The 27370-nt window shown below is 42.0% G+C and overlaps 1 protein-coding gene across 4 annotated transcripts in view; it reads left to right on the top strand.

Moving 5' to 3' along the window:
• The window catches only part of necab2 (N-terminal EF-hand calcium binding protein 2), a 90985-nt gene that overhangs the window by 3121 nt on the left and 60494 nt on the right, over positions 1–27370 (top strand). For all 4 annotated transcript variants that reach the window (XM_066713577.1, XM_066713578.1, XM_066713574.1 and 1 more), the window contains exons 2-3: positions 2895–2919; positions 22967–23075. In XM_066713577.1, coding sequence (XP_066569674.1) covers positions 2895–2919; positions 22967–23075 — 134 coding nt within the window. The remainder of the gene's footprint in view (positions 1–2894; positions 2920–22966; positions 23076–27370) is intronic.

Raw genomic sequence — 27370 nt, 5'->3', positions numbered from 1 at the left:
ACCTCCCCCTCTCTGGCTGTGCAGCGAGGGAGCGCAGGGTGCAGATCAGAGAAGTGTCAAAGGCAGGGGGAAGGAGTTAAATATCAGAGAGCGGGAGGAGAATTTCTACTGAGGCTTTTACACTAAAATGTAACTGACACTGTGTGTAAAAAAAAAAAAAAAAGGAGAAAAGAAAAGAAACAAAAGAAGCCCCCTGAAGGAGAAAAAATCAATTGAATTTGAATGTGATGGAACAGACTGAGTGTTTCAATCGGAGGGCTGCTTCGTGTGGCGGAGCCGTGCTGGCGATTGCCTCCGCGATGTGGAGGGAGGATGGAGTCACGGGAGACCTGCTCTCTCCAATACAGCAAATTACATCTGATCCATTCAGATGCACTTTAAAAAAAATTACAGCTGCAGCTTGGTGGGGGGGAGGGGGGCGTTGAGTAATATAGAGATCACTCCATCACTTACTGCTTCTTTTTTGCTTGCGAAAACACGAGGGATGATAAAATGGGCTGCTGACCCCACACCCCCAGCTTCCCAGTTCCTATTCCTGGATCTGCCCCCTCCTGCTTGCTGCTCCCCTGAATCAATCTCACAGGATTGAGAGAGTGGGGGGGGGGTCTCTCTTCATCCATAATTTATACCTGCACACAGGGAGGGCCATTCAATAAAGATTGCAGATGGCTGATATGATTATGGTGCCATTTTAAACTCCTTGGAATAGATGGAGATAGTGCCACTACTCCTTGTTTGCAGAATGAACAAGTCTCAGTGGGGCTGCGCTGGCTGCTCTAGCTCCTCCGCTCCAGGGGTGGATAAGAGTGGTGCCAGTGATTTGTATGCCACTGTGCCTAAGGAAGTCCTGTAGTTCTGAGAGAGCTTTTTCAAGAACTTGCTCTTACAAAATGATCACTGCAAAGCATGCAGCTGTGGCATTTGAATATGATGCACGGGATCATATGAAATTGAGCTGCAGATGAGCGCACTACATTGCTCTGAATATAATATCCCAAAAAAATATTTGATCTGGGCCAGACCGCGCATCTGCGAGAAGACCACTCCGTCTCCCATAGCGGCTGCACGGCATTAAGAATATCTTGATCTCCTGTCTGTGCAGTTCTCTCTGGCCCCGTTTAGATTCGGCTCCGGCTTTGCGACCCAGCTCCAGGTTTCATCGCCATCTCTCCCTGCACGCTGCCAGCCTCTCGCAGAAGATGTTAATGATCTGCAGGATACGGAGCCAAGACTGTGTCCAAAAACAGAAGGAAAAAAAAAAAGAAAGAAAGATTCTGAAAATAATTTTAAATGAGGGGACCCTCTGCTGACTAGGACACGCAATCACTTATAGTACCTTTCACGTACGGTGTAAAGTAAATTGCGTTATTGATTGTAAGTTGTACTCTCCCACGAGGAACATTTATCTTTCTTTGTTCAAGCTGTCTGGTCACACTTTTAAGGCAATTTTCCACCAAGGTCAGCTCAGTTCCCCGTATTCCTGTGACAGGTGAATAAGCGGTGACAAGAAGAAGTCAAAACTCAATGCACCACCGCTCCCTCCTTTACGTCTGAATTTGACTTGTCATTTCTGTCCCCTGCTTTTGACAAGCCTCCTCTGTGAGAGAGCAGCCTCTTTGTGTTTGGAAATTTATGATACAGAAAGCACATAGGCCTGTCGCTTTGTTTTATTGATTGATTGATTGATTGATTGATTGATTGATTAATTGACTTTCACTCCCGTATAACGAGCAGCAATCGATTGCTCATCTGTACTGATGGAGTTTATGAATGAGAGATCTGAGAGGCTCTTCTCTTGGTGCTCAAATCAAGTCACAGGAGTCGCCGCTCTGTACTCCTTCAACTCACTATATACACACGCCAACACCACCAACTGCTTTTATACAAATGTCATTACAACCTGGGCTTATAAAAAGCATTGACCGCCTCTCAAAATTGTCATTTTCAGATACAAAGTATCGAAAAGACATATCTCCCATGATTTGTACACTGGGTTTAGGAGTGTGCAACAAGAGAAACCAAGTCTTTTAAGTTCACTTCCTCCCTGTAGTCTTGGGACATCTTGGGAGACGCGGAGGCCTGAGTGGCACCGACAGTAGAGGACTCAATCACACTTGGTGTCAAATGCATTTGCAGGGCTCTTCAAATATTTTTACGATTTCGTTCACCCCTGTTCAGCGAGGTGAGCCCTTTTTTGTCACTCCTCTACTGACCCCCCTCAGACCAATATTAGAGATAAATGATCGAGAGGAGATGCGGAGACATTCAGCACTACGTGTGATGTATAAACTGTAATGGGTCAGGCAGTTCTTATCACATAATGCACACCTGCACTGATTGGTTGGTGTCATGGGAACCAGCCTGCAGTGTCAATGAACGCACATGTTTTTTACAAATGAAGTCACATGTGTTAGAAGAAAAGTAATTAAGTAATAATATTAATATAAAAAAAGAAAAATTAAAAACATTACATTTATATTATGTATACATCCAGGCTGAATGCGTTACAGTCCATTTTCTTCCCGCTAGGTCTAATTAGGCCGTGGCACTGTTTTTGATATTGATAAATGGCAGGCGCTGATGGGATTCTGGTACGCTGTGCTGTGGAGTGGCTTTCACAGTGAGCAGCAGCTCATTAGTTTACAGACCATGGTATTGTCTATATACACACAGGTCATGTGATGCATGTAACCAATCAAAGGCCACATTCCGTCCCGGTGCTGTTCAATAAAGGTATTTAATGAAGCAGAGCCCCTGACAAGTGGCACCATGGAAATGACAATATCAGCAGGCAGGCCTGAGCTTGTGACAGTGCTTTTTACTTCTGTGTGTCTTGTAACATGGGCCTCCTGTTTCCATATATATATAATTCTCCTCTCTCCCTCTTGTTTCAGATATTCCGGAGAGCTGATAAGAATGGTAAGTAAATGGAGTTTTAATTATGAGAACACATATCAGTTTCTACAGGTAATGGAGTATTCTTTAAATACATGTTAGAAAGAAGGGACTCTGTTTCAGGAGTTAGGGGTAGCCTCCCCATTAGAATTGCATAGGTCTTCATTCAGAGGTGCTTCAGATATCCTTGATGAAAATAATAGCAGTCAAATCACATGTAAGTGAATAGGTGACACCAGGCCAGATTTGTCCAATCCAGTTTTTATGCTACTTGGCCGGGCTGACTGGAGTGGTTAGTAGACATCCGCTCTCCCAGCTCCACAATAAAGGGTGTACCTTGCTGCTGTGATTGTGTGTAACGATGATATAATAATACCATGTTCCAAAACACCCCATGATGCCACAATGCCAACGATCCAGTTTGGACCTTGGTGCTTGTCTTGCAAGTACTGACATAATGTACTGGCGTACCATATGGCCTGTCACTGACACTCTACAAAATAGTGTTGTGTCCCTTCTAAATTGTCTGTATGCAAATCTTTCTAGTCTCAGTGTTGTCTTAGACCTCTGAGGTAAGGAGGAATAAAGCACCATCTGCAAAGTTAGAGTGGCGTACGAGTCTAAATAGCACGATTGATTTCTGCAGTTAAAGCATTAAATACGTTTGTCTGAAATCTGCTCTACAGTTCCACCTGTGATTCTGGCTGTCCAGAGAGTATTGACATGTTTGTTTTCGTTCATGTAGCCTCCACCCATTAAGAAAGTACAGCAGATCACAAACTCAGAGGTCTGGGTAAATATTTAAATCAATGCCATCATAAAAGAGGATCAGAACACGTGCCCAGTCACATGTCCACTCTCTCTCTCTCTCCCACTCTCATATATATATATATATATATATATGTATGTATACATGTGTTTGTGTGTATGAATAGATAATCACATTTCAGCAATCATAACAGGAGTGTCTTAATCAGGGTCGAGGTTACAGGTCAGCTCTTTATTATGTGTGGATACCGAATAAATAATCCAAGATGCAACTCGCTCTTTTGTTTTTCATTCACCTTCATGAAATGTTGCTCGACTGTATATTGAGTGAACTTGGAGAAATGCCCATTCATTGTATTGATCTTTTTAGATGTATTGTGAGAAGCCCTCCTACTTTGAATTGTGTGCATTTAAAATGAAAGCGCTTCAATAAATATTTCTGGGTTAACGTACATTCAGGAGTAATAATGGCAGCTCTATTCCTGTCCACACTTTCTGTATAGTAACCAGTGCAGTTTCTACTGACCTTATCACAAATGACTTTATTTTAAAGCCCACTCTTGGCTTAAGTGTTTTGGCTTTAATCATGGCAACAGCTAGCGACAGGACTGGTCCAGGGGTTAACAGTTGGCTACGACTCAACGTGGTCGGCAAGAACAGAAGGTCGATATGCATCTAATATATTCTGTAATATATGCTGCTGTAACTCTAATATATGTTCCCATATGTCATTTCTGGATCGCATGTTACTTTTTCCTCCTGTGTGACTCTTTCTAGTCCCGCATGGCATTTTGTTCCAGGATTTATTAACTCTGCTCATTTACAGGAATGCATCTGAAAAGATAAAAGGAGAATAGTAAAGTAAATGGCTTGGGTTTGCAAATCAGCCAGATTGTTTGTCAGTTTTAATGTTTTTGTAAATATAAGTGGAAGGTGCTGGAAGGCCAGGCGATCGATGGCAAGTCAAACATGCAGCGATGGCGATGCCAGTGGTGCAAGAGTAACCGGGGTTTGTGCATCATGCAAATAGTACTTAGCATCCTGCAGCAAGAGGCCTGACTGACACGTCTGCTTCTGATGCTTCCCGTTCTCTTCCTGAAGCTAAGATATGCAGCATGAATCGATCGCCTGAGCATTGATCTCTGCTTCTCTTTCGCAGCTGCAGCTCCTTAACTGCTGGATGTATGTGTGCCTCCTGAAGGAGACAGAGTACAGAATTTAGGGTGTGCTGTGTAAATACCATGCCATTTAAAAATAGTGGGTTATTGCTCATTTATATGTATTTGGTAATTTTCTAATTAATTTTTTGTTGTTCTTGTTGTTGTGAGAATAATGTCCTCCAACAGTTCCCACATAAATTTAATTCAGCCATAGAAGCCCTTCATTTCATTTTCATAATTCAGCAAGACATTGATTTATTAATTTATTCAGCCTATTTTACGCAATGAACATCTTGTTGAGATGCGCTGTTTTGTTCAGCGGAGTGGCGTGGCTGGCAGGAGCAGGCTTACAGTTTTCATTAAATCCAAATTAGCTTTGAAAACAATTACAATTAGCCTTTAACAAACAATAACCCTTCACTTGTCATCAACGCACCCTTGGGTCCTGTGCTTATGTAACAAGAGGGAGATGATTCATTATCCCACAGAGAGGCTGATTTAGGTGGGGGGGGGGGGTTATTTTGGCAAACAACATAAAGTTGTTGCTCTTTTTTGTTTGTCCAAGTACTAGACTCTGCAGCCGAGTGGATATTATGGGTCACTGTGATATTAAGGGAATTAAAAAAAAGTACATATTTATTTTCTTGCATGACTTTACAAAGCGATTGAGACTCCAATCAGTGTCACACAGACACGCTCTAAAACACAGGTAGGACACAGTCAGGCTGTCCCGCTCGTCCCCCCAGCTTACCCTTTTTTAAACATTCAAACCTTGTTTCGATGGTCGAAAGCGACAGTAACAGGTATTGCAATTATAGAACAATGCCTAGTAACACAAATGTAATTAGCTACCAATTTAAATTCTACACACAGTTCGAAAGAAATGTTCCGTTTTAAATGGCTATGGGGGCGAAGGTAATAAATTCTATTAACAGGCAGTGAGAATTGATTAAAGTGTCAACATTATTTAAAACTTGAAGTTCTCTATCAAAATTAGTAAGTACTGTGCTAAAACAGTGTATCTAGAACAAATAACTACTGGGGGAGGAAAAGAAGAATAAGAGGATAAACAGGATAAAAAGAATAAGAGCCACAGTCCTTTAATAGCACTGAAGTGGTTTTTAGCTCACATACTGCTTTTCATTTCCTTTCCTAAGGATGCTCTGTTCCTCTTTTCCTTTTTAACATTGATGTGAGGAGAGCAGTACCAAGTCCCCAGTTTTGGATGCAGGCCTTGTATCGTGTAGATGTTTTATTCATTATAGTAGCTGTACAAATGACTGTATCCAGGCTTAACATTGCTCCTTCGGCAGGACTGCAGTGCTTTCCATCTTATTTTTCTTGTTGCAGTGAGAGGACAGGGATTATTGTTTTTTTTCTGTGGAGAGGCAAAGCAGGGAGGCTCTGGCTGCTCTCATCTCAGAGCCACCTTGTCTTGATCTGTGGTGCAGCGGTGAGGTGCGTTAGTAGTGTAGAGGTACTGTGGGGCTGATACACTGTGTTTCCCTACACCGCCTCAGTCCACAGGGAGTTGGGGAGAGACTTGTGCTCTGCAGGCACAGCACAGCTAGGAGGAGAGATAGGCTCAGTTTTAAAAAGACTCTAAATCAACCCCTTATTTTTCGAAATGGACCACAGCAGCCTTTTTTTTCTCCTCTTCAAAGCATCTTCAGTACATAGGCAACTTAGCTAAGCCCACCATGCTCAGAATGACTCCCGAAGCAGCACTGCTCAAATTAATGCCATGGATAAGCATGACCGGCAGATTTGTTTTAGTCTGTTTTAATCTATCACTTGCTGATTGGGTGATTCAGAATAGGAAAAGGATTGAACCAATGAAGAACTCTGGCGTGAAACATGGCTGGGCTCCTTGTACTTTTGGAGAAAGCTGTTGTACGCCCTCACAGTGCTTTTATTGCATACCTGTGTGGAGCAGGAGGTACATGTACTGGACATGGCACCGTTTAGTTCTGCGGAGTGGGCAGTGAAGTGATGGACAGAAGCAGTTTCTAGCCCACAGTAGAGGGCTAGAGATGAGCTGTGATGCTGTAATTTAATTGAGTTGATTTCATGCAGTGGGTGGGGAGAGAAAACAAGAGAGATGGAGAGAATGAAAGAGTGTGCGGTGCACCGCAGTATGTAGGTAGTGTGGCTAATTTTCTTCCTACAGACGCTTCTTGGAAGGCATGGGCTTTCAAGGCAGATTTAAGTGGTAACATACCCAAACCTGGTGCATGTTGGGTAGTGATGGGTTTTAGGGGATGGTGGCACTTATTATTATTATTTTTTATATAAAGACCATTGTGCCATTCACGTATATGTTATTTTTCCTCCTGGGTACTTCAAATAAAAGTTGCACTGCAGCGGTTGGGGTTCATCAGTCTGATAGGCACAAGTGACGTGCTCAGGGATGTGAGTGGGCCATTGACGTAGCTGCACACGTTGACTAAGTGTCGATCACACTGCAGATAATTTAGAAATGACAGCCCCGGATACATCACAGTAACATAGAGTGATGGAATCCCCCTACCTCTGAGAAAGCAAATTCCATCTTGTGTTTACAATCCTGTATGGGTTTTAGCGCTTTTTTGAGTTTGAAATGGTGAGTGATATGGTAATGTAATGGTCTATTTAAGAACACTATTATTTTTCTTTTACAGAATTGCATGTGCTGTAATGCGGGAAACCTTTTCCACAATGTATTGATTTATATTGAGGCCATTCAGCCCTTTTCTGTCAATTTAGGTAATGTGGGCGTTGGGGGCTATTATTTTCTTCCTTGGCTGTTGAGTTTCTCGACAAATGTTTTTTTTTTTCAACTTTGCTAAAAACAAAAGTGAGGTAGTTTTGTCTTGTCTTGACAGTATTTTAAAACTCTTCTACAGTCCTAAAGAGAGGCTTGTTCAGAAGAGCAGCTGGGGATTCCTAATTAAAAGCAAACCACATTCGAAAACTTGTTACTGGTGTTCCAAGTAGAAAGCTAAAGTCTGGCTATTAAAACACAGAGATGCTGGTTCAAAGTGAAACGATGAAAACAGTTCTTTGTGTTTCCTTTCTGGTCGTTCTTATATCTACCAAAATCCCCATCATGCATCTCTAAGGCACAGACACAAAATACTTTTAATGTTTATTTCCACAAACAGCAGATGGCAAATGAGCTTCAATAGTTGTTCATTTGGCCTGTGTCAGTGTCACAGTCGCATACGCAGAGAGTTGCTCCTTAATTAAAATCTTAGCTGGAACCTAAGGCAGTTTTCTGGTTTAATGTATGACTATTTTATCTTATTTCTCTATCCAAATTAATTAAATTTTCCAGCAATATTGTTACAAGGAAGAAGGAAAAAATGTTTCTCTCCAACAGCTATTTTTTTATTATTTCAAATGAAAAATGTATTTTAAATGCAAATTATCTTACAGAAATATATATATATACACACACACACACACACACACACACACACACACATTTGTATTTTAAAGCCACTGAGATACAGACTCCAAAAGAATAATGACAGTTGCTTTCAGGTGAAAGAATGAAGGCCATCAATGGTACATTTGAAACATTCCCAATTACCTTCTGCAGAGCTGGACTGCTCTGAGAGGAAAGCAGAACTGCAGCTATGGGCCGACATCTGTAATATTAAGAGAAGATGGAAAACAAGCTACTTTGTTCTTCCATTGACTGCTATAGGTGGATTCGCAGCAATAAGCACTGGACAAATTAATACCACAGGGGAACGAGTGAGTGGGCAATCTGTGGCCTCAGACAGACGGGGAGTATTTTTAGCTGTGGAGATGGAGATGCTTAGAGTCAGTCGTTAGAGAATATGGGAATATGTATATGTATCTGTGCTAACTAGCCAGTTAAAAAAGCTTGTGCACCCCCCACCCCACTTTTTTCCTATTTATGCCGTTTCTGAAATGTCGACATCAATCAGCAAGCCTGTTATGAAGTTGGTGTTCGATAGCACTGACCTGGGCTTCAGATCATGGGAGATCGGGAAGGGGGCAGTGGAGGGGTGTGCATGCCTGTGTGTGTGTCTGTACGTCTGTGTTAAAGGAGGGGGGGTAGTTCTGATTTGTCCTTTAAATGTCTTGGTCTTTGAGAATTTCACTCAAAGGCTACGATTAAGACGCCTTCAGATGTGGTGCGCTCTTTCTGCCATTGATAATATCAGCCTTCTGAAGTCCGCTCGCAGCACAATGCAGTGTCCTTTACCGGCAGGCCAGAGCTGCACCTGAGAGATCAAGGGGAAGACGCAAAACACAGAGCCAGCAGGTCGCTTCTGTATGGTTTCTCTGACATAACGTTCCGGCTTTTGTTCTCTAACGTTCTAATACCGCTTGTGTTCCTTCTCTAAGTGTTCCTTCATTGCCCATTGTGCACAGATACTCTATCACAAAACCTTCCCGGGACTGTGATACAGGGCCTGCACCTCACAGGGTTTTACTTCCCTCTGTACGTTTTAATCAATGTCAACCTCACCGTGAATAGGCGTGATGCCATCTTGCATAAACAAGGTGTTTATTTTTGTACCTCAAGGCTGTTTATGTATGCAGCTCACAGCACAATTATTTGTGTGTGTGTGTGTGTGGGGGGGTTAATTTATATATCTAAGAACCCTAAAAGCCTGATGAATCTGCCATGAATAAATAATTAAGATGCACCAGATGGAATTTGTTCAGAACGCTGTCTCTCATTATGACACGTCTTGTAAAAGGTTGGCGTTGTCACTGTGGAGCCTCTGTCAGGCGTCCTGTTAAGTGTGGCTTCCTCTCAGCTCCCGACATTAAAATACCCTCTTTCCAAGTGGACTGACAGCCAACTCGCATCATGTCTCCTTAATAAAAATAAAAACACAGATGTGGGTCCCCTCAGTGCCGAGTGTCTGCGGCTCTGAGGCAGGGAGAGATGAGAGTTTCCCTCTCCTTTCCACTCCGCTGATTTCCTGACAGAAGGAGGGAGTAGAGAGACTTGCCGGCCGTGCCCGTGAGACACAGCGAGGGCTGTCATTACTCAGGGCTGGGGCGGTCAGTGCTACCCTGTCCAGGACAGTGTGGGCACCTTGTGAACACTGGCTCTCCGCAGTCCCACCAGGAGACATGTTTCTGTAAGTATTCTTCACAAACACAGACCATAACCCAATACTTTGTGACATTTTCGAAGATCTTTTCCCATGCAGCTGAAAGGTGCAATGGCAAAAGCTGGTCCCTGTCAGTCTGGAAATGTAACGCACAGCAGCGCCACATCAAGACATGGACCACAAAGCTCAGGGGATTCATGCACTCCTGAAAGATATAGAGGAGTGTTGTCATAGTAACAGGCTCCCATCCACATTGACCCTGGTCACATGGGTACAGGAAAAAACATGCAATGAGCATTGAAACCCAGGCAGGGTTTTGTTAATGCGTCAACCATTCATGTGGTTGCTGAACTCTCATCAAAGTGTGGTGCAAACCGCCTGTTGCCAGTCAGACTAAGTGTCCACCGTATGACCATTCTAATGGAATATCACTGACACCTCCTGAGGATTCAATAATTACCCCCCCCCCCCCACACACACACACACACATTCCTTTAATAACCCCAACCTATGGAGTTGCTTCTCTGGTTGCCCAGGCTAACAAGCCTTTATATTTGAGTGAACATGGCATGTTGGAGATCCGATGGGGAAAGAAAATAGCATTGTGTTTGGGCCAAGTACACTGTCTCCAATTGCTCTCCTCAACACTAAGATGCCAGTCCCCTCTCAGACAAGAGCCCAGACTGACACTGCTGTGCATCAGCCTGAATTAATTACTTTTCTGGAAAAACAAAACCCAGCAGAGTGAGACAAGGAAAACTCCTTGAAGACTGCTTTATTCATTCAAACAGAACAGCGCAATATTGTAGGGCAAGTTCACCTGTTCCCCGCCTAGCACTCCCCACCTTATGAAGGAGCAAGGCTATTCTGTACAGAGAGTTTAAAACTACAGACATTGTACCGGGTGATCGACTTGACTTCATTGTGTACAGCGTCCATATGCCTGCTTAATCATTCATGTGGTTTGCTGCAGTGTTTGCAGGGATAAAACCACAGCTTAGAGCACATGTTAAGACCATAATGCAATAGATCAAAGTGAATCTGTAAAGCACAGATAAAACAAAAAACACAGTGTCTGCTTTCCAAAACAATCTTTGGTTTCCTTCTGTGCATTGTAACTCTTGTGTAAACCCAGCTTGTGTGACTTGACTCATCTCTTTTTTTTTTTCATCACCTGCTTTTAAGGACAGGATTAAGCGTTGATTATGTACATTGCTTACATTAGTGAGCATGACATTACAAAGAAATCTCAAGATGACACAGGTAGCTAGATTTCAGACAGGCAGGTAAATAAGTACACATCTAGGCGTTGTTTCAGCTTGCATTTATCAGGCAGGGAAAACTTTCAATCTGTGCGTTATTTACCGCAGATAAACTGTGCTGACACGTCGGCGTGTTCCGTCTGTTTGCAATATGTTATCTGTCACCAGCTGTTTGTGTTGTACCGGAGGAACTGGATGCCAATGTTGTCAAGAGAAACGCAAAATGTCAAGGAATTGACATGGCAGAAATAAACACAGACAGCGTCAGATAGACTTCTGAGAAAATAAAGGCTGAAAAAATAAGAAAAGAAAGTTAAGATCCTCGCTTACATGCAAAGCGAAAGCAAAGGTGAGTGGCTGGTTTTCATTTTTTTGTTGAGTTCCCGAATACCGAGTAGGATGCCAGGATGCTGTCACTAGTGCTCTCTTTTCTAGGATCACTTTATTGACCAGCTGAAGAAAAAAACACCTGCATAGCCTTCTGACAGAAAGCAGCATGGACAACAGTTAGGATTTCAACAGTTTAGGGGATAAACCCAGGATCCCACGCCAGCCTTCATGTGTTTCATTGAAGTGCGCAATGATGATGGGGAAAGCCGACGAGCTCTGAGGGGAACGAATGGGAAGGCCGCTCAGAGACGCCCCTGACATGAATAGCACACCACGGATCATGATTCTTCATTCAACTCCTTTGCTTATATAAGGAGAAAATCAAAGGCTTGGTCATTTGCACCCATGAGTGCCTGTATAAGTATGGAAATGATACCCAGAACAATTAGATATTAGGAGTGATAGGGAAGGTGTGACAAAGAATAATTGCTAAGAATAATCAGTCACCAAACCCAAAAGATAATGGTTCCCTCGGCAACTACTCAAACCTTGTTTCTTCAGATCACTTTCACTTTCAATAAAAGGCTGGATGAAGAAATATATGGAAACCAAACCGGCAACATGAGCTGAGTGGCCTCTTGTTTATTGCTTTTTTGTGTTTTTGCAATTCTGTAGAGGAACAAACTAAATAATGTCAGGATTGGTTTCTTAGCAGATGCACATTCTTACAGGATGAGATGAGCCCATGCTGAGCTATTTTTTCCAGCCATCACATATTGCACTTGTCACTGGCCAATTTTCCTGAGCTCGGCTGTGCCAGCACTGTTAACCAAACTAGTGAGGTGTAAATATGAAAAACGATTCAATTACTCATGTGGATGAGAGGTGTAGAAGAAGGCCGACCACAGATGAGATAAAGTGCACAACATGTGGCATGTTTATTGAGGTGCAGAGTGAATGACCCAGCTGAAGAAAAAAATAAAATAAAATGACAAGAACAATGATCATATACTTATATTTTTTTCTTCAGAAACGTAAACCTTGTAGTTCAAATCCACTAAGCTGGAAAAACTAAATATAGGCACAATAATCAACCTTAAAAATATCACTCTGCACTGTTGAAAATTGTTCCACCCACATCGCTTTGTTCCTGTATCTCTCCAAGCAATGGGCCCTGTCCAACTTTTATAGCTTTTGGCCAATAGCTCCTCCCATGAGTGAAACCATTGATTAGTGAGACAGAAAGAAATAAAAAAACTATACCTCCTTACGGCCTTTAACAAACACATTCTTTAGTATAGGATAAGCATTCTCTATTTGAATTAGTTTCCTTGAAATAAAAACTGTATATCGAATTGTGTGGCTTATTCCCACATAGACGTCAACAGGCAGTGTTCACATTACTGCAAGGCTGTGTCATCCTCGCACGCTCATTGTATTTCCCTTTTCTCATCTCTACAAATGGATGGCATCAGAACATTTTACTGCTGCACTGAGCAATCTGTTCAGACCCCACAATGGAGAGATTGCTTGGCCAAGTGCCATTTTGCCTATGTAAAGCAGGGCCTTTTATGTTCTAACCCTCAGCAGTAGGATGGCAGTTCCTGTGCTGTTAATGTACTCCAGCAGCTGGGGAGCTACAGCTGACAACCCAGCGAGGTGTAGGGTAGAGCTGTGTTGAACGGGGGGAGGGGGGGGTTGGGGGTCCTGCAGTGCTCCTCACTGCCCTGAAGGAGTGAGTGGGAGTGAGGCGAATGGGGAAAGGCTCTGTAAGTTTCATGTCAATTTACTGGTTAGATAAGGTCTGAGTATTCGCATCTTCTTATGCACAATCATATCTGTGGGCCCTTTATTCATTGGAGGGCTTTGGGTTGATTGCTCTTTTGATTGGTTTTGTGTTTTCTTCCAGTGGGACTACTTTGAGTTGCTTTTTCACTTTCGACACCCCAGTTTGAAGTTGAACCTTTCCATTCTGAAAAGAGTAGAAAAGGAGATTACTGTAGATAGTTGATGACTGTGTGCTCTACCTTTTCAATTGTAAGCACACTGACATAATTAATCTGTTAAAAATACTACACTACACCACACTCATGCCTTACTTTTGGATTAGCATTACATCTTTGACTAGTGGGGAGCTCATTTATAAATTCTTTGTATAGCAAATAATTAAATGTTTTGTTCAGCACTTCTTCTTCCAAAAAGCTATGTGTCTGTTTTTGAGCAGTTGCTACTATAGTACAACTATTTTATTTTATGCATGAATTTATGTTGTGTTGTGGTTTGTGGAAGTACAGTGCTTTGCATCAACTGAGGATTCAACTGATGTCTCCTGCAGCTCTTTCATTTAACAAGACATGGCTAGTTTGTATAGAGGATTAAAAAAAAAAAAAAAACGTAATCTCTGAAAGCAATCCCTTGCCTCTGGATTATAATTACAGGAAGGTGTTGTTGTTGTTGCAGTTTTTCTGTCTGATGAGAAATGTGTGAAAATGTCGCTGCACGGCATAATAGACTGAGTTTCCTGTCAGGGTGACATTTAGGTGCGAGGTAATTAGTGTTTGGATGTGTGCATGTTTTCAGCGACCTTATTCTGATTTTCTCCATGGATTTTTAATGTGCAAAAACTCCCTGTTGTTACCGTGCCTGTGGAATAACAGATTATTATAAATCTATATCTGTATATATCCATATATGTGGATATCTATGTGCTTTTTGAAAAGCATAGGAGAAAACCTGGTTTGTTGAAAAGATGAAATACAAAAAGCCCATTTCAAAACACTGGACCTGCCTGGAACAATGCAGTGCGAGAGCTGGTTTTCAGTCCTCATTACTCATACATTGCAAGCCTATTTGGAATATATTCAAGTGTAGCTGTCCTTGTATAAACAAACTGTCTAGCATTGGCGGGCCTTTAATTAAAGTACATAGTGCTCAATTAAACAGAGCTCTGAGGGGCAACTGACAGGCTGCAAACTGCTCCTATGATGAATATATAAGATACAAATAGCATTGTGTTCAACCAGAAGATGTAACAATGAAGAGCAGTTCATATGTTTGGAGCAATTCTCACTTCTTAAGTACAGATCAGACTTTTCTTGACTGAATCAGCATTTTCAAAGCACAGATCTTGATCAGCATTGGGGATATTTAGTCAGTCGTTCACTTGGTTAGTCCGCTTGTTTGTTGATAGTTTGGATACCTCAGAAATATGTTCTCCTCTCTCATTTGGATACTCACACTCCTTTCAGTAGCTGCCATTGATTTGGAAGTCCAATGTGGCCTTCCACACGGTGAGTCACTTGTATATAAAACCCTTGTCTGTGCCTGATTGAGGTCATTAGACTGCCAAGCTTCATTTGTGTCCTGTGTGTGGCTCAGGTCCACACAGCGTCATTCCACAGGATATCTGGCCTATATTGTTTTTATGTAAATGGGTGATAAGCCGTATCTGGGAGTGGTGCAGTATCACAGACGAATCTCCCTCTTAGCCTCTCCTCAGTTCTTCAGCAATGTGATCTACTCCCATTCTCCCCCTCTCTCTTTATCTCTCTCTCTGTCTGTCTTGTTGCCCTTGGTTACTTACTTTGATCTCCTTTGCAAAAAAATAATATTAAAAGTTGAATGTAGCAGTTGGATAATTTCTCTAAATGTATCCAGCCATAGAATTGCTGTAATAAGCTGTAATAAAATAAAAATACATATATATTGGCAGTTGGATGACATTTTCTTTGTGTTGTTTTATCTGTTAGCTGCATGAGATTCTACTTGGCTCCCTTAGAAAGCTCATTAAGCCCCTATACAAGTGTGCTGTTGAATGACCTAAAATGCCTCAAAATGTCAGTGCACAGCGCTAAGAGATTTTGAAACAATAGTAGTTGTTTCCATGTCAATGGAAAGATTAGTTTCTGTTCATTAAAGCTTAATCTCTTCCACGTTTTTTTCCCATGCGGTCTGTAGTTATTACTTAAGTACACTCAGAAGTCTAGTTTCTTCCCCTGTTTCTCTCTGTTCCAGTTTTATACATTCAGTACAAATAAAGCAGGTTGGAGGGAATTTAAAATTTTGCACAGTGCCTTCTTTATAAAGCACTGCAACATGTTCTCGCTGAAAATAATAATTTTAATAATAATTTAATAATAATTAGAGTCAATAAAAACATTCATGCATTTCACTGATTTATTTATTTCCAATGCCTGTAAGCAGCTATAGAGAGTGGAATGTGATTGTGTCACCGTTCAGAGTTTGCTTCCGCAGTCCGTCCAAGCAATCCAGCCCAACAGCAGTCTACCCTGTAATGGGCGTTTGCAGCGGTTGACTGGCTCCATTTTAATGCTTCATATCCATGCTAGGGGCAGCGAGAATAAAAAAAACTGTGAACTCAGCACTGAGAGCTGACCATTAAATAAAATTAATCTCGTGTGGAGTGAGTTCCAGACAGCTCAGCAGCAATGTTGCAGAGAGCTAGTGCTAATGTTTAGAGCAGGAGGAGAGTGGTGATTACCTGTCCTGCTTCCATTTTGAACAAGCGCTCCTCAGAAATTACTAACTACATTTATCTCGCTGTCTCTTTAAGCACGGGGGCTGTTTAACAATGAAGCCTGGTGCACGTTCAAATCTGGATGCCTCTCAGTGCTTTTGAAATGTCTGAATCAGTTCCAATGCACTCTTTTTTGTTTTTATTAATTTTTGTTTTTATTTTTTCAGACACATCTAGTGCTATCTGTTTGTAGAGGTGCAATGTAACTCCGACCATGCAGCCTAAAGCATTAAATGATCAGGACAGAGAAAAGGCCCAGTTTGGGATGGGCAGTGAGGAGCTGGAGGAGCATTGTGCGTGTGTGCATGTGTGTTGGTGCCTGTGTGTGAGGAGTAACGAGATGCAAGAAATCTCTCAACATGGAGGGAATGGGTTGTGACGTTTTCACCCCCCGGCTGAGAGCAGTGATTTTTGTCCATAAGACCCTGTCTCTCCAGGACGTGCCAATCCAAACTCCCACCCTCCTCAGCTCCAAGTACAAGGAATTGTATCGCCGAGGGAGGGATCTTAAAGAGGAGATGGATTCACACACTGCTGGCACCTGTCAGTGCTGATAATCAAGGCCCTCAGTAGGACAGTGGAGTGATAACCCTGAGGTCAGTTCAGGACTCCTCCAGTCCACTAGGGGTCCACCTGCAGCCTCGCAGAGAAGCCCTCTGCTCCCATTGAAAAACTTGTGTTATCCATTTGCTTCCCTTCTGTTTCTCTTGTATTCTCTGTTTTGCACAACGAGGAAGAGGGTTTCCTTCTGGTTTTTAAATAATTCATGCAGTGTTTTCAGGATTCGGTGCCACTGGTTAATTTCGCTAGTCCTTAACAGCTGAGCTCTGTCCCAGCGTGGCTGCTTCTTTGCTCTGTCTTAATTGGCGTGTGTCCTGAATCACTTGGGAAGACTGGGGGTTTATTTTTGGGGTGGGGTGGGGGTTCAAAGCGGTGCTCTGGGTTCTTCTGTTGAAGAGGGATCCTATTTATAACTTAGTGATTCATTGTGTAATTTCATTGATTGCCTTATTTCTTTTTAATAAAATCTGTCTGTGAAGCAAATATATTATCCTTTAAATCAGCCTTCTGTTAATTTATGTTTAGAAACTGGTTTCTGAAAAATTGATGGAAAGGGTAACATTAGCATTTATTTCTCTGTGGAGACGAGTGGGTTTTGTTTCTGAATTCATCATTTGTGTGTCACTTATCTCTTCAGTTTCTTCAGGGACTGATCTGAGCCTTTATTTCCATAATATGTTATGAGGTGAGAGCGTGAGATGAAAGAACCCAGTAGAAGAGATAAACAGTCTTATTTATTTCTTCATTTGCCGATATTAAATCACTCATTACTTCTGATAAATCTTCATTGCATTATATAGCATTATACCTCAGCCATGAATTGCTTTCCTTTTTTTTGCTGTTATTTAATTTCCTTTTTTTATTATAAATAAGCTCACACTGATGGGGTGCTGACAGTTGCTGTGTCAAAAACCATTGGTTTTTGCTGATAGCATCACCATCTCCCGCACTTGAAGAGATCGCCTCTGGGGGAAATCAGATTTACATTCAATAGCAAGTTCATGTCTCCGTGTTCAACATAAGATTGGCTGTCACTGTCTAGTGCAGGATTTCAATACACTTAAGTGCAGTAGCTGAGCGTCTGTGAAAGTATTATGAATATTATCTTTTTAATTGGACTGCTGAGAAGTTTGTCTTACCCTTCTGTTCTACCCAGATAAACGTTCATATTTATTTTTCATGATTCCTGTTCAATGATTCCTAATTAATCCACACTGCTGGAGCTAAATACTCCAGGAGGTAATCAGCCCCGATACTTATTTTCACCCCATAATAATTTTCATCAGCAAGGACTGCTTGGCTGCTGACCTCCCATACTGCAGTGCCTTGCGTGGACCTTTCAGACACAAACCGGTTCCTAGGTTTGCGTTCTTCATGGGTTTGCTGTCGATTTTGTGACTTTATTTCATTTTTTATTAAGCATGGACGGCAGCTACTGCTTCACAACACCAACAAAAACTTCTTGTATATGATCTTAGGGTTCTGCCCTGGGAAGAGGAGGAGTTTGGAGCTTTTCTTTCCTTCCTGTGTATTTAATACGCCCTTTCTGTTCCGGACCAGCACGAAGGAGCCCAAAAAAGGGCTTCTGTGGTTGAGGTGACGAGGAAGGAGACTCCCCCTGAGCTCAGGTTCAGAAGGATCATGAGCTCTGTGTTTTCAGTGAAAGAGCAACATTTTCAGCCACTGTTGTTTTCTACCTGGGAGCTCGTTTGTAGATTAGTTTAGATATTACAACAAGGAGAAGGATTGGTAGTGTTACGTGTACTGTACAAAATATGCAACTGTGTGGTAGTGCACCCTTCACCGGCTGGTTCTTGGATGCTGAGGTGATTGCTGGGATCTTTTGGAGAGATGTGTCAATCACAAGCCACAGAGTCTGACTCCTCAGGCGTGCAGGAGGTTTATGGAGCTAAACTCCTCCATCACATACTAATGTATGAAACATATTAACTTTTCAAGGACAGAATTGTGCCTGCATTTGCCATTGTCCCCCCAGTGATGAGAGCTCTTCTCTCACTCCGAGCCTCGTATTTTTAAGATATAAGCCTAATACCTGTATTTGGAGATACGGGGGTGGGTGGGGGAGAATCCATTACGGTTTAAGAGGAAAAAATAAAATAAATGTTTTGAGAGTAGGGAAACGAAGCGTCTTTTAATGTTTCCTTTCAAAGACATGCGGGTCAGCTGATTGAAGAGTACAGGGAATAGGAGAGTGGAGGGAGGTGGGGTGTAATATGTGGGTTGTGGGGGGAGGGGGTGCGAAATTAAAGCATGATGGCAATTAGGAGCGACAGATATGCTATCCAACTTGAGAGTGAAACTAATATGTAGACATTCTGAAGGGGGTCAGTTCTTTTCTCAGGTTTCTATGACAACAACATTTTTGCCAGCAAAAAACGGGAAAGGAAATTTACAGTTATTACAGTTTCAAGGCAGAGATCTGAGAGGATCCAGCCCTCGGCTCGACAAGAAGTGTTAACTGCAAGGCTTTCGTGTGCAGCCACGGGTTCTGAGAGGCAGTTTTGGGTGACAGGTTCTGCTCTGCCCACTCACCCTATTAAAACCGCTGTTCCCATCTCACTGCTATGACTGAAGTCCTAAGCTTCAAATATCTTGGCAACATCGGAATAATTAGAAGGGCACACTGGGTATCACACCAGCCCTTGCCAGAGGGACTTTAATGCTCTGTACTGTGGACTGTGGTAGAATATGTAGTCAGTTTGGTGGCAACAGGTTCAAATTCACTGTGAAATCATTAACCTCTGGCATGACCTCCCTGCACTGGTGTTTGCGAGATGTGCAGGTTTAAGTTGTTTGAAGCACACACGCACACACACACACACATGCACACGCACACGCACATGCACACACACACACACACACACACACACACACACACATGCACACAGCTTTCTTCCCTGATTTCCACTGCTGTAACTGGGTCAGATCCCAGCTAACCAGACCTCTCGCTGCTCACCTCACACACTGAGCCCTAGATTGCAATGAAGAGAAGGGAACACAAGATTTTTTTTTTTGCCTAATCCTGATATTGCTCCTCTGTGGTATCTGACTTAACCAGGAACTTACCAAGACACCCTGAGCCCCCACGTGTATTGTGGCACCCACACATTCTTCAGATGACATTTTTGGATTCTGGTACTGTAAATTTAGTTCTTTACTCCTAAATTGGTGGCTGAAATTTCTGATCTTCATGCTGCCTGTTTATGTTACAATGCCTGGAAGTTAGGTGACCTTTAGGCCTAGGCCTTATGCCGTGGACCCCAGGAGATTTTCTCCTAAAACAATCTGTCATCCTACACTCCTGTAGGTCCTTTTAGGTTTTCTCTCTTCTGTGCGCAATGGTTTACTTTAACATTTTGTGTATTTTTCTTTTAATCTGTGAAGCGCTTTGTGGCAAACTTGGGAAGGGTGCTTTACCAAATAAAACTGATTGATTGATTGACTGATAATTAGGCCAAATATGAGAAAACTAGTAAAGATGAACATTTTGCTGCTTCATATGTTTTTTCTTTAGTCAAACACTAAAAATGAAAGTTCCTATAATCTCCCCATCCCCTCCAGGCTTGGAAACTGGGCCTGTGACTGAGGGGATGAAAGAGCAAAGAGAGTAACATCATTAAATGTACAGCACCTGTCAGCACAGCCCTGGACCCTCCAAGATTTAAAAATTAAAGTGAGGGGATATTTTGTTGAGATGATTGCTGTGGTGAAAACTGCTTTGAGCGCAACAGAAGAAGGACATGATGTGGATATCTGAATGCAATCAGCATGCATAGCACAACCACAAAAATAACATGTTCTCCACTATGCACTCCCCACACGCTTGGACCTCTAGTCTTGATCTCTCTCATCACAGCTGGGAAAGGGTTACTCTCCGTCTGTGAGAACATGCTGCTATGGTCTCCTGGCGGCCCACTATCAAGCTATTGCTCCTCACAAGACATCTCTCTGTAAATTATTCACAGGACATAAAAAAAGAAGAGACAACTTCATACGAACCCTTCGCCCTTGAATGTGCAGTGCTTGGAAGACCTGTTTTATTTATTTGAACTAGCAGTGGCTTTAAGTGTGATGTAATAGAGGTGCATGAGCTTAGACATCATTCAGTAAAAAAAAAAAAACCCACCCTCGACACAAGAATTATCCTTGCTGGAATGTGATTTGTGAAAGGATAGTCTCTGCTGGTGCATTAGTAGTCAACAGCTCATCTATAACTACAGACCGCTCACCTCCGAAATATGTATGAAGAAAAACTATATGGGCTGGGTTTGCGAAGGTGGACGTGGAGAGAACAAAACAAGCCCGTCACAAGAATGACAAATGCAAACTGCAGGGTAATTGACACCCCGAGTCAGGCTCTCAGACGGGATCGTTTCCCTGCCAGATGTAAAAGTACTCCACTTCAGTGATGCCGAACGTCGAAAGCTACCTTCAGAGATTAAGTGAGCACAAACAGATGTGAGACAGACTGGCAAACTGCACGGTTTGCAATGCCTTCATCCAACAATGGGAAATAAGATAATGAACTACTTTGTGCTTTTGCTGTGAAAATCAAACAAACAACCCGTGAATTAATTAATGTCCAAGGAAATGAACACTTTTGAGAAAGTTGGCTTCTCTAAGACAAATATCCAGCACTAACAGATTCCATTTAAATGTAGTAGGATAAGCAGAAGAGGATTATGTCTGAATTGAATTATATGAAGAAGAGTGTAGTGTGTGATGTGTTTGTGGACAGAGAGAGGATGAGTCCTCTTGCATAATGTCTCCTGGTTTTCGTTCCAGACCACCTCCTTAATTGGTCTAATTAAACAATTAACTGGATGAATGTAACACTTCTTTCCAGACTCCAGAATGTTTTGTGGGTTACAGTATCTTGGAAAATCACCGATTTAATGTTGTCAGCAGTAAAAATATAACGCAAAAATCTTAAATAAGGCTAAACTGAGAAAATTATTAACCAATTGATTAATTGTTGGAACAATAATCAGCAAACACTGTGGCCCCTCGGGGACTGGAGTCTGACCCCCATGCCCTGTTAGGGAAGCTCCCTGTGCTGCTGTTTTTAAAATTAGATTAAATATGTGTTTTTATAGCAAAGTTAAACATTGTAAAGTAAGGTATTATACTGTATTTTAATACTTTTAAAATAAAATATATTTATGGCATCCTTCTCACCTTGCGCTTAGCAATGGACACCGCTCCATGCCGTGCCCCACAGAGAGATCTCCAACCCGACCCGCCACAGTGTAAACACAGGGCTGCATGCCAGCAGGGGATGCGGGGGATGGACTGACTGACTGTGGGGCCACGCTGTGTGGTGGTGGTAACTCTGAAATCGTCTGCAATTATCTAGCAGCAGAGCCTGATTGCAGTGTGCAGCAATCATCAGGAAACAATAAGGAAGTAAGCAAACAATCAAACCTTTGCTGGGGATAAAAAAAGAAAAGGAAAAAAAGCTCTTGCTTAACGAGGCTCCAATTAGAGTGTGTTATGTGGTTCATACAGGGTTTCCGCACTTGCATAATTGAGGTCTGTTCTAAAGGCGGTAAACCAGGCAAGTAGAGAAAGCAGAATCCTGCATTTCTCTTACATACATCACTAAATTGTTCCTGTATTCAGTTCCACACCTTCCCCTTGTAGTGAACGTTGCCTCAAGAACGTCACCAGCCTTGCTATAAACAGGCTGACTTTTTCAACATAGAAGTAGTGTGTGTGTGCGTGTGTGTGTTTCAAGAAGGCCCAGGTTCATGTCCCAACCATGACTCGGGGCAGCATCATCATTGTGAGTATCACCTGTATGCATTTAGTGCACCTCCACTGAGTTCAGTTGTGCTGGTATGTGTGCCAGCTGCAGCGGGCAGTCTCTATTGGTACAGAGCATCTGGTCATCTAGTGCAGAGACTCAGTGTGGCAGAATAAAAAAGAATGAGAAGAATGAACTATGACCAGAGGAGTGAAAAAAAAGTACCCTTCCCAGCTTTTTATATGAAAAAAACTCACCGTGGCCTCCATGGCTATCATGCAAATCGGGGCCACTATAACTGTCACAGTTGCAGCCTGGAATTAGAGCAGTGGTGTTCATTCACTAGCTGCGGGCCTCGGAACACCTGCAGATCAGCTGGTAATTAAAGTGAATCATCTCATTCGTCATTTCAGACTTGGCCTTTCAACCCTTCATCTCTCGTCCACCCTGTCTCCTTGGCTCGTGCAGCAGGCTGCAGTGTAAATGTTGTCCTGTCCACTCAGGTCCCTTTGCCAGGGATAATTAGGGTGTCCCTGGTGACCCGCACCATCCACAGGGAAACGGTTCAGGTGATGGTAACAGTGACGATCTTCTCTCTGCAGACGACGGGAAGCTCTCCCTTGATGAGTTCCAGGCGTTCTTCTCTGATGGGACACTCAATGAAGAGGAGCTGGAGAAGCTCTTCCACACCATCGACTCTGACAACACCAGGTAACGCCCCCCTCTGCCACCCAGTGCATGTAACGGTTGTTTCCGGCATGTTCCTTTTCCCAGTGTGTTGCTTGTGCAGAAACAGGCTGACCAGACAGCGCTCAGTGTGTCCTTTTCTCATTATTGCACCATGCCCTTATGTAATGTTAACTGTTTTCCCGTATATTCCCCCCTCAAAACCTAAAAAAAACTGTTTACTTCTATTTCACTTCTCCAGAACTATCCCTGTAGGGAAAGCTGTTTCAGCTGTAGGAGGTTAAATTATCTGTGATTATTTATTTATTTATTAATATTTATTCCAAATTAAAGCAGTAGGCACAGAGCAATGCTTGTGATGAAATTTAACTTGATAGCCTTGCGCTTAAGACAAACACTTGCAGCAGAAATGTTTTCAGACTATTTTATATCTCGACTTATTATTATGTCTTAAAAGTGGTCTCCTGTGTGATGTTATTTCATATTATCATTATAATATTCCCAGTTATTTGAATTGTCTGCAAGCCCTGCAGAGCCCTGAAAGTACATCTTCTCTCTGCCATTAGCAGAGGAGAAGAGAGAGAGAGAGAGAGAGAGAGAGAGAGAGAGAGAGGCCCTCTCCCAATCCACTAAAGACTGACACTGAAATATGTCATGCTCTTCAGACCGCTTCAGACAATTGTGCTGATTTGCTGTAGCTTATTCTTTGTAACCCTTGAGTCCACACTTTAGCCTTGTAGCATGCTGAAAGATACAATATTTGCCTGAAATAAACTGAAATTGCATGCTTTCTGCAGAGAACGCTTTATTGGAGCAGGACGCAGGCCGTACAGTGTGATTTCAATACACAAGTGTGCTGAGGACTGACCTGTATTTCTCGGATGAGCTGTGAGACCTGCCTTTATGAGGGTGTTTTATTGTGTTTTCGTCCGCTTTAGTAAATGCCGTTAACAACCACTGCAGTCTTGCTAGGCCGTGTTTCATTAGGGCAGCAGTTCCAGGAGGTTAACTGTGCTGTATTTTCTTTCACTATCCTTCTCTCTTACCTCACAGCATGTCATTAAACCCAGCAGCACGCACAGCTAATGCACTTCCAGAGACCTCCCCACTCTCAATGCTCTTGATTTCTGCCTCTTCTGTGTTCATTAAACGATCATTTCTTAAGACCTTTTAATTGTGTATGGCTGACCCCATTGCCTGTCTGAAGTGTTCCTCTGCGTAAATTGTTGAATACAATTATATCATAAATTAATAAATTGATTAATTAATTAATTAATCACCTGTAAATTATTATTATTTCTGCGCTTACCTGAGAGGTTTCAGCTGAGATGACTTACCTCCAATAACATGGCACCACTAGCAGAGAAATGTGCAACATGACAAAGTGGGAAAAAAAGTGTTTTCACATTAATAACGTGCAGTAAAATAAAATCAAGTAAAACATTCAGCGACCACAGCAAATGAGTTGAAGGATTAAATTACTATATTATATTCCAATATAGCATTGGTTTAATGGAACCAAGAATTAACTGAGGGGTTCTTCTGACCAGATCTTCTGTTGTGGGTAACCGGTGATGCAACGTTGCAGAAGCTGAAAGATGGATCATCAGGAGACCGGGCATGAGGATCAATCTGTAGAGCTCAATCTCAGATCTTTATGTGCTGAATACCACCACAGTGACTGAATACTTTATTAGAAAAACCTTTGCATCTATGCATTAAAAGCTTAACAGTCAGAACCTGTTGCTTTGCATATTGGTCCTGATCCTGGCACCTTTCCAAGGCTTGGAATAGAAAACTGTTCAATATTTAAGAAGGCTTTGGAATGTCCTTGAAAATTGCTTTGAAGACTATGAAAAAATATATACCTCCTATCTCTGGGCATTAATCCCAGGTACTCTAGTCTGATGGGGGTGCTTTAGCTCCCTGCTCCTCTGCTCCAGCCCGGTGAGGCTTGTGGTTATATCATTTCACTGTGTTGTAAATGGCATTGATACGCTGACACAAACTACATTACACAAAGAGTTTGATATTCAGGATTGTTGTCACTGGATGTGATTGTGACATTTTTTTAAATTGAGGAAGCGGCTGTAAAATAAAACACTTGGGAATACTCTGACACCTCTGAAGGCGTTTGGGAAATTCTCACTCACAGTGTTAGAGCAGTCAAAGATCCTTTTCATTTTCCTTGTTAATTCGTGACAAATTACAACATACAACATGCTTTGAAAATGGACCCTTGGCTGCACAGTATGTGAAGGAAGAGGCCAAGAGCAGAACTCTCTGAGCTTTGTTCTGGATCCAGATCACTGAAATCCAGGCCAACCAAAGACAGAAGCATCTATATCCCTCGCCCATTTCCTTGCCAATGGAGGTGTCATCCTGAGAAAGTGTAGCACAGCCATTCAAGGGAGAAGCAGGTAGAAGTCAGAGGGGTTGTCAATGGGAGAAAGAATAATACACTAAAATAAATAAACTAAAAACAAAATGAGTATTGATGCCTGTGCATGTTGCGCTGGTCTACACCACAAATACAGTGCCAGTGAGTGCTGTCAGGCAGCTATTGTCTTTACAGGTATCTTATTTATACTGCATTTTTGTTAGTTTTTTTAGCTTTTTATTTAATAATTTTTTCAGTTAATTATTTTAAAGAAATGTGAGCTGCTTAGTAGAGATCCCTTTGAGCATTGCCCTGCGCCTCTCACTGCTTAAATAATTGATGTCTTCAATAAAATAACCACAGTTATGTTGCTACTGGAAATATCAGAAAAGAGGTCGGCAGCTATCGCACGCTCCCCTGGCTCCCTCGCATACTGAGAAGCCTCTGTACAAATTAACACTGCAGACGCTACACTACAGAGTCAGTGGGTCCGGATCAAGTGGGTTAAATTCACATACAGTAGTGAAATTCAAGTACAGTACGGCATAGAAAAGCAGAAAAACTTTGAAGTTAAGGTTTTACAGTGGAGAATTTTAAATTGCTGTCGTGTTGCCCTTGAGTGACAGGAGACACACGTTTTGAAGTGCTCCAAAAATAGTGCAGATGCACAAGGTGCTGGGATTGTTTTGATACGCCTGCCGTCTGTAAGTTGCAGACATCAAATCTGAGAACCCTGCATGAGCAGTTGACTCCTGTTTAAGATCAAATACTAATTATATTTATATATATATTTATATTAGGCCTATATATATATCACAGTTCAGAGAAGAGCATCTTGAATATTATGTAGGAGTTAGGCTAATAATTTGGATTTGGATGTTTAAAGGAAATTTCACACTTAAAAACACTTTTTAGATTTTAGATTTTAATTAGGGATACAAACAAAAGGTAAACATGGTCTGACAGTTACACTTAGGTTATAATATTGTATTGAGTAATTTAGCAACATTTTCCACTCAAATTAAGTGTAGTGAAGGAACTAGGGTTATGGTATGGTCTGGGCTATGGTTAGGGTTATGTACACCTCCGTAAAGGTCAGGATTGCGGTTCTACTGAGTACACTGATTCGGGCATAGATTTGTATGGGCCCCACTTCAAACTTTAGCGTTGGCTACTTTGGTTTGGCCAGTGCCCACTTCCATCAGCGATATGCAGATCCTCCTCACAGCTTTATGTTACGTGTGTGTTTGCCTGCATTTCGGGCACATCAGAGTTTGAATGACGCCTACACGCCTGTCCCAGGGAAAACCATGAAAGACATGTTCAGTTTGTTTTCTCCCTTGGAAAAAGCGTCTGCAAATGATCAAAAACTGTAACTTCACAGGCCTCAGAAATGTCACTTTCCCTGCAAAGAGAAAAGCTGGATGAAAGGCAGCCTCTGGGGAGAAGAAGGTAGTTAGCGGCTGATGAACGCCAGACAGAGGTGATCGAGTGCCGACGGGCTCAGTGGGGCTGCTTTTCATTTGTGCATTTGGCACATTGACCCTTTCGTTCATGCGCTGCGGCAGACCGTTCTCGGGATTAGCGCATTATTGTCAAAGCTGTCCCTTTATGTTCAAAAAGTTTTCACATTTTTTGTATTATTACAAAAGCTAAAGTTTCTGTTTGTTTTTCATTTGAGCAGCAAGTATTGTTGTATTATTCAGTATTGTATTACTATTGTATTATTCAGTAAAAAGCATGCCTTATTTTTTCCCTTCAGTTGTTGTTTGATTGTGGACAGTGTTTTTCATAAGCCTTTTTTATTTATTTATTTATTTATTTATTTATTTATTATAACTAGAATACAGATGGTGTAGATTGCAGTCGCCAAAAGTACCTGTAGATCAGAATCAGATTATCCTCAGTATATTCTGTAGAATCAAACATGCAATTTCTA

Source organism: Amia ocellicauda, chromosome 9 (assembly GCF_036373705.1).
Source record: "Amia ocellicauda isolate fAmiCal2 chromosome 9, fAmiCal2.hap1, whole genome shotgun sequence".
Lineage (NCBI taxonomy): Eukaryota > Metazoa > Chordata > Actinopteri > Amiiformes > Amiidae > Amia > Amia ocellicauda.
Note: the sequence above shows the minus strand (reverse complement) of the source record. Positions and strands in the feature narration are given on the sequence as shown.